Source organism: Brachyhypopomus gauderio, chromosome 1 (genome assembly GCF_052324685.1).
Source record: "Brachyhypopomus gauderio isolate BG-103 chromosome 1, BGAUD_0.2, whole genome shotgun sequence".
Classification (NCBI taxonomy): domain Eukaryota; kingdom Metazoa; phylum Chordata; class Actinopteri; order Gymnotiformes; family Hypopomidae; genus Brachyhypopomus; species Brachyhypopomus gauderio.
This window is the reverse complement of record NC_135211.1, coordinates 21,817,689-21,825,753: the sequence shown is the minus strand read 5'-3', so window position 1 is coordinate 21,825,753 and position 8,065 is coordinate 21,817,689. Positions and strand designations below refer to the sequence as shown.

The following is an 8,065-nucleotide window of genomic DNA, read 5'->3' as shown; positions in this document are numbered from 1 at the left end:
CCTTAACACATAGCATTTTCAAATTGTTATTCATACGTATTCAGCAGACTTTGAATGTAATAGTATTACAGCACATATTCAAAAAAATAATGTGAGGAGTAAATCTGAGGTCTTGACTCATTCTGTGTTCACTGATTCAGACCAACATGTCCAAGGATGCTCAATACCTTTGTTTTCTCTTCGGCAGGATTGGGAACTACACTGCTCAGCATAGCAGGTGTTTGCTTATTTCTTTATTTTTGTGCAACTATTTTCAGTGTTTGATGATCACTTTATGGTAAGAATGTTAATTGTTTTCACGCTAATTATGTATCTTGTGTTTTATTTGGTAAATTTGGAGTCTTGGTTCATTCTATTTGTGGATAAGTGAATTTGCATTGATTTCACTCCATTTCTTTCACCTGTTAACTCATCGCTTGTACAACAGTGTTCAGTGTTGTTGTGCTTCTCTGTTGTTCTCTTTCAGACGTTGATGGCGTCTCAGGTACAAGCCCCTCCCTCAGTCTGTATGTACTGTTTTCAGTGTGTCCCACGGTAGCACGGACGTAGTTTTGGGGGGGGACTTTTTCAAAAGCCGGTTTTGGTCCCCCCCAGTTTTTACAGTTAAAACCAAATATTTAAGTAGCGACGAAGTCATGTCCCCCCCACTTTTTAACGGTTAAAAAAACAATATCCAAATAGCGACAAATCTAGCACTAGGATCATGCAGCTCCGAGCTCCCCACCCCCCCCCCCCCCCCCCACCCCACCCCCCCGCTCAACAATTTTTGTTCACAGCGCTCAACAATTTTCATTCAACCCCCCCCCAACAGCTCAACAGTTCGCCACCCCAGGTTGTGTCCCCCCCACTTATGAAATCAAAACTACGTCCATGCACGGTAGTGGTCCTCTTTTAAGATAAGCATCAGTTTGCTTTCTCTTGTTTCAATTTCATGCTATTTTTCTTATTTGGAATCATGTTGTTTATAAAAAACACTGAAATTAAATCAAGGCCAAATGTTCTACATCGACGACCGAAGTTACAGTGAAACATATACTTTTAATACAGACTCAAGTGAAGTCCAGCGCGATAGCGCAAGCATACAAAACACGTTCACTCACGCAGGCACGAACTCAAGACAAAGACGAGCACGAGACATTGCGCGAACACACATTAAATAGGTGAATAACACATTCCTCCGTGATCACAAGACAAGGCACATGTGAGACTAACGAACATGCTCACAAACGACCCACACCCACGGAACTACAAACATGGACATAACTAGACGCAGACAACGTACTAACGCCCACAAGGAGGGGTCCTGAGCTGTCACCGTGACATTAACACCATCCTCTTGTTCTGCAGACAATTCATATGATACTTATTCAGATGATATTCAAGGTCTGTATCCTCTCTCTCTCTCTCTCTCTCTCTCTCTCTCTCTCTATATATATATATATATATATATATATATATATATATATATATATATATATATAGAGAGAGAGAGAGAGAGAGAGAGATATATATATATATATATATATATATATATATATATATATATATATATATATATATATATATATATATATATATAGAGAGAGAGAGAGAGAGAGAGAGAGAGAGAAAATTGGATCAAGGTCAAATGATCAACATCAACATCTCCATGTAAGGGCTGGTTCCATCTGCTGCTACTGGGGGCAATCGTCAGTGGTGACGAGCTGCAGCTGTCTGTTCCCTTATTTCACTGCTGAGTTGTTTGTAGCCCTTTGCTATGAGTGTTCGGTTGGTCGCTCTCTTTGTTGGTAACTTAGTGTTTGGCGTCGTCCCCATGTCTGCATCTCCGTTTGGCGTTATTTCTCTGTCTGTTCTCTGTTCCACTCCTGTGCCACTCTTGCTGGCCTTCAGGATTTCCTTTGTTGTATTTTCTCTGTTGGAGTTTTGGTTAATTTAGGAAGGGAACTTTCCCTGGCGTCCTTGGTTTATTTATTGGAGTTTGTTGCGTAGTTATCCTCGAGTCATTTATAATTCCCAGTTTTCCCCTGCCCTGTAGTCTGTGTGTGGTAGTAATTTATTTCAGCGTGTTTCCCATGTTAGTTTTTGGCAGAGGTTTTAGTTCTTTGTTTTTGTGGGGTTTGGCGCTTGGGTTTCTCTATGGGTGGATCTCGCAACTAAGACCCTCCGCGTTACACTCCATTCAGGGATGATACAGTAGACCCAGGTGCACAACTCTTCTCTTTCTCTTACTGAACAGTTATTTTCAATCTGACCTACTGTAATCACCATGTTCGAGGTGAATGTTTGCATTTTGTTTCTTTTAGTAATTTTATTGTTTTTCTTATTTTGTTGTGCATTTGATGTACGTTAGAATGTTCATTTTCATCTGCATAAACTTAATTGTTTCATAATTCATTTCTTATAAGCTTCTCACTCCACATGTTTTGTGGGAATGACCTAGTTCATTAATGAAATATCAAGCCTGGTGAAATTAAAATAATTTCAGTGTCATGTCACCTGGTGTGAAATACAGAAATAATCTTTCTGCCACAGTGGTTTTACTTGCTTTTGATGTACAAGAAATGAAGTTAATTTCTTACACTTGTCTTTCCTATTACAGTGATGTCTCTGATACAATATGTGCAGTGAGTGGGCTCAGGTGTGCTTCTGTATTTACAGTCCTTCTGTCATCTAAACACATTTCAGATTACAGGGTGCCAGTGCGACCCACAACCATAACCAGAGTGGATATTACAACCACTTCTCCCCCAGGTATATTAGTAATAGTAGCAACAAATGATCTCAAATGATGCATTCAACCCAGATATTCACACACATCAGTCAAAAAGACTGTGGTCTGTAGGCTTATATTGATGTTTTTCCTTTCAATCTGTTTTCTATGCCTTTTTCTCCCCCCTCCCTCTCTGGTCTTTCAGCGGGTGGTGTAAGGTTCATAATTTCTGCTCATGGTCAGCCCAATCCGATCTGTTATGACATCCCTGCAGCACAGAAGCTCCGTCTCCTGCAGGACTCCTCCTCAGGTCAGAGTAGTTCACTCACTCTCACTGATCTCATCCTTTATGCATCTAGACATCTTTCTGACGTTCTGTGAAATAATAATAATATGGGATATTCCCCAGATAATCCTTCTTATGAACATTTAACATTTAGCATGATGTAAACATTAGCTCTTATTCACTATTAACCAGTTGAAGATGACTTGGTTTAGTTATTCACCCTAGGAAAGAGTCAGTTAGCACCATTGTAACTCTCTTGACTTCATAGATGGTGACCTTTACTTACTTAACAGAATTCACTATGACTGGTGAGCTTGTGTTGTATGGAGGAAAAGGTTTCAAGCAAATCATTCTCCATTATGAAGAGAAACTGCTCATCATCAGCACCCATAAGATCAACTACTCTGATGGACAGAATACAAAGACATTTGTGTGGGGGCAGGAATCTAGCAACCATCAGACAAACAAGTATGCCACTTGTGCCTTAATCATTTTGGCCTTCAATTTTTACATCATAGATGAAATGTTATCAATATATCTGTATAATATTTTATAATATAATATAGCTAATAACAAAAGCGAGACTTAAACATGGGCTAGAATTGATGACAAACAGAACCATAAAACAGCACTACACTGTAATCAATTTCTATAGTTTTCACAGCATTATTGCTGTAAAATCAAATTCTTACTGTAGAACCTGTATACAGCATTTTATTATATATCTGCAAAGTATCATGGTCAAAATTCAGTGGCGGGTGAATTCTACAGTAAATATAATTTTCCTGTGAATCAAAATACTAGGGTGACCATATTTTTATTTGGGAAAACCCGGACACTTTGTGTGTAAGTTGTTGAGCAAGGGGGGGTGGCGGTTCGCTGTATAACTAATTTAAAAAATATATTAAAAAATTAACGGGGTGTAAATCACTGTTTTTATTGTAGGCACGTACAACAGCAGCCAGTCTTCTAGTGCTAATAGTTAGCTCAGCTAACGCTATTAGCCGAGCCTTTTTTAGCTCGCAACTTTCAGCTAATAAACAGTCTGTGTCGAGGTAGTAACTGGTACTAAGCGAGATAAATAGCATTGAAAGCTTTGCTTTCATCAGTTTATTCCAGTATAGTGTAAATGAACATGTAGCCGGTGTTTATCAGCTCTCACTTCCACCATTCTGCTCGTACTGCTCTACATAATCCTACTAGTGATGGGAATTTCGGCTCTTTTTAGGGAGCCGGATCTTTTGGCGCTCTGCTCCTCATAAAGAGTCGGCTCTTTCGGCTCCCAAATGGCTCCTTATTTGAGGGGGTGGCGAACGTAATTTGTTGACGGGGTGCGGCGAACGTACTTTGTTGACCGGGAGGGGGGTCTTAGAGGGGAACCGGCTCGGTCTTAGAGGGGAACCAGCTCTCGTCGTTCACTTAAAAGAGCCGGCTCTTTCACGACCGACACATCACTAAATCCTACACTGCACTTGGGAGAGGGAAACGTTAGAGAGGCACCTTCCTTAGCTGCTAATGTGCGTTAAATTACCAAAACTTACTCATTGTATATGACATTTTGATAGAATTTGTTATTTTGTGACATTTAGTGGATAACATCATCAGTTTGCTGTAGGAGTAACATTACTGTATAAACGTTAGTGTTTGCTAGCATGTAGGCCTATGTGTTGGTGTGCCAGCTAGCTGCATTTAGTGAATCTCATCACTCGTTTTTTTGCTAGCTGTGAGTACGGAAGACCAGTGTTGCCAACTTAGCAACTTTATCGCAACTTTATCTTAGCAGCTTTATCGACTTTTCAGACCCTCTAGAGCAGGGGTCCCCAACCTTTTTGGAACTGGGAGCTACTTCTTGGATACCAGTTATTGCGGAGGGCTACCGGGGGTGGGGGGGGGGGGGGGGGTGGGGGGGGGGGGGGGTGGGGGGGGGGTGGCGGCGACCGAAAGTTGTTGAGGGGGGGGGGGGGGGGTGGCGGCGACCGAAAGTTGTTGAGGGGGGGGGTGAACGAAAGTTGCGTGTGTGAGTGTCGATTGCTAAGCGGGAAGACCGCTAGCAACCGCGGACAATCTATAATAATAGCTAAAACATAAGCAATGCAGCGCTTTGGTGCATGGCGCTATAGTGAGCTATTTTTAAGACAAGCCCGCGGGCGACTCATGACGTGGGTGACCCCTGGTTTATTCAATATTGACGGCAGCCTAACTTTTTGATTGACAGCTAATTGAGCAATAGAACACGAGAGGGAGTGTGTTATCGTATGTACATGCCGTTACTTGACAACGCGTCCGCGGAGTGATACAGAGAATGAGAATACCGTGCTGTTATCACACATATCTGCAGGGTTAGAACACTTCTCAACCAGTCGGATTGTGAACTAACTGTTGTATAATTGGCGAATAATCATTTAGTGTTAGAAGGGGAGGGACAACTGTGAATTTTGATTGGACATAAATTTAAGTCGATTTCTCGATGGGACCAATTAGGTTTACAAATTTATATGTAATTCATTGGCCCTTTGGCGAGCTACTCGGAAAGGGGTGGCGAGCTACTGGTAGCTCGCGAGCGACGTGTTGGAGACCCCTGCTCTAGAGACTTATTGTAGAAAAAAGCGACTAGTGACAAATCTAGCGACTTTTTGTGGTGTTATTGGAGACTTTTGGAGACTGAACACACATGCTCTTCAAAGCAAAACAATAAATTTTATTTTGTGGGACAACAATGTCATCTTCATTTTACAGTATATAATCCTTTTTACAGTAATTAATTTACTATATTAAAATACAATAATTTTAAGCTGTAAAGCTCTTACAGTAGTTTAATAATTACTGTAATAGAAAATACAGCACCCTATTACTGTGATAAAAATTACAGTAAGTACTGTGATTAAATGTACAGTATGCATACTGTAAATTGATTACAGCAATTTACTAGCTAATTGCTGCCAGCAAGTTACTGTACATTTCACAGTAATCTTTTTTACAGTGTAGAGACAAAACATAGAAACAGACCTAGAGTTCAACACTAACAGTCAACAAACTTGCAAGAACCTTAAACACTTAAGCCGACGACACAAAAGACCAGGAATTAAATACACAGGGTTAACAAGCACACAAACCAGGAACAGGTGACAGAATTTAACAAGAGGTGGGATGGGAAATGAGCAGGAGGGAACAAAACAGACAGAGGGAGGGCTAAACGGAAGATTGACGGAAGGGGCGGAACCAACCATGACAGCAGGGGAGGTGCAACTGAGCAGTGATTGGCTCCCTAATGCCCAACTCTGCCCTTGAAACCAAAAATGTCTTGTATGTCTTGTCTTTTATAGAAACAAAAGTGACTGATCATCTTTCTCCCACAGTGTGTCTTTGATTCTAAGAGACAATGAAATGGATGTCACCATGGGAACAATGCGAGTTATTTTTCTCCTTCATGCAAAAAGTGGAGATGCATTTCTGTGGCCTGCTGTTCGGCAACAGCCAATAGGCATGCAAGGCATTCTTGGTAAAAAAAATCATAATATGGATCAAAGTTGATTGTAGCTGGTGCTTTTTATCCACTGCTGTTTAAAATGGGGGCAACGTATGTAGGTGTTAATTCACTTGGGATGGGTCTGCTTTTAAGAAGTTAACTCCAGGGACAAGAACTAGAAACAGAACTTTAAAAATCTCTCATTTGAGTTCTTGTCATCATCCCAGTGCTGGATCATGACATAAAAACTGCTGTAAGCATATTATTAACACTGTGTTTATTTGTAACTCACTTACTGTAGCTTTTAGCTGTTTGAGCAGAGCGCTCTACAATACTGGAGCCTTTTATTGTTTGATACCCTTGCTATATTTCAACAACACTAACTGAAACAGCAATATTCCTGAGTGATCCATTCCTTCAGCAGTGTCTCTACTGACTTATTTGTGTATGGTATTTAAGGAAAGACAGAAGTTCAGTATGAAGAACTGCCAGGAGCATTGGTTAAAATCAAGGATCAGGAGGTAAAGGCGTCCTGGTAAGTACACTTAACTCGCTGAACACTTAATTTTATATTTTTATAGCACATTTTGGTGCCGATGAAGCTGAACAGCATATTTGTCATTTCAGGAGCACTGCCGTGGATTACCGACTGCATTCAGCCCCACGTATTAAGTGCTGGCTTGTTCCTTTCCAATCTGCAATGCAGGGGGAGCTCTCTGACTACACTGTCTTACAACTGTAGTGTTGTGTACAAAAACTTTGCTTGCAGATTTCACATGTATATTCCAAACAGAATAATGGATTTCAGTAGGGATCTTTCAAAGACACATGATTAATCACTAATCCATTTATTGATTTGCGTGCACACACAGCAAAGACATACACACATACATGCACACACAGAATTTTCTTGCTACTTATATTTTCCAGGATGTCCTATGACAGCTAGCTGAATGTATCCTTAGCCATATGTACTAGCATAACAATTATTTCCATGGAGACAACAAATTACTATTCTGCTCCATGTCCAAATGCATTGAAAGTGACATAACATACCAAAATAGTAAACAACAAAATGGCTGAATGTTTGGTGACATGTCATTGTTTACAGTTCAATTAAATGGGGACAAGGTAACAAATTTCAGTTTTTTCTCTAAATATGAGTTGTGGCATTTTGCCACTGTTATGTCTGGCTCATGTTTCACAAATCACACCAAACATTGCACTGTTGACCTTTGCCCTCTGTACAATATTAGTAAAGTGTTAATTAGTGTTTACTCCGTTCCTTGTTGAGTGCTGTCCTCCAAATAAGTTTAACAGTTGGTAAAAAGTATTTGTAGTTTATAAACGTGTGTACACAGTACATAAACAAAAAAGTACATACACATTAAATACTACATATATACCTACCTTGAGCATAGCATATAGTAAATGCATATAAACATTGATTCATTGAACTAAGAACTGGGCTGTATTTTCTATAGCTTACAACAAGATTTGAAATGTACTTCACAACTCCTATCAAGACGATTTAAACAAGAAACTGTAGTATTTAACGCAGTCCGAGTCACTGTGAGCGTCATTAAAATCAATCAACTGAGAA

General features: G+C 40.1%; 1 protein-coding gene across 5 annotated transcripts; it reads left to right on the top strand.

The window, feature by feature from the left end:
* The first annotated feature begins 6 nt into the window (after positions 1-6).
* LOC143512469 (uncharacterized) lies at positions 7-7,546 on the top strand. 5 transcript variants are annotated; one of them, XM_077002835.1, is made up of 9 exons: positions 7-217; positions 467-484; positions 1,348-1,383; positions 2,686-2,751; positions 2,916-3,020; positions 3,290-3,464; positions 6,353-6,495; positions 6,922-6,997; positions 7,090-7,546. In XM_077002835.1, the coding sequence occupies exons 1-9, from the start codon at positions 157-159 to the stop codon at positions 7,202-7,204; spliced, it is 795 nt and encodes a 264-aa protein (XP_076858950.1). In that variant the 5' UTR covers positions 7-156; the 3' UTR covers positions 7,205-7,546. The 5 variants fall into 5 exon arrangements, with proteins under 5 accessions (XP_076858950.1, XP_076858960.1, XP_076858976.1 ...); XM_077002845.1 differs by lacking the exon at positions 1,348-1,383; XM_077002861.1 differs by lacking the exon at positions 1,348-1,383 and having other exon boundaries at positions 467-506.
* The last annotated feature ends 519 nt before the right edge of the window (positions 7,547-8,065 follow it).

Coding starts and splice junctions, on each gene's coding strand:
- LOC143512469 (XM_077002825.1), top strand. CDS start 2,490: ATGTCACCTGGTGTGAAATACAGAAATAATCTTTCTGCCACAGTGGTT. Junction 2,752..2,915: donor TACAACCACTTCTCCCCCAG/GTATATTAGTAA, acceptor CTGGTCTTTCAG/CGGGTGGTGTAAGGTTCATA. Junction 3,465..6,352: donor AGCAACCATCAGACAAACAA/GTATGCCACTTG, acceptor TTTCTCCCACAG/TGTGTCTTTGATTCTAAGAG.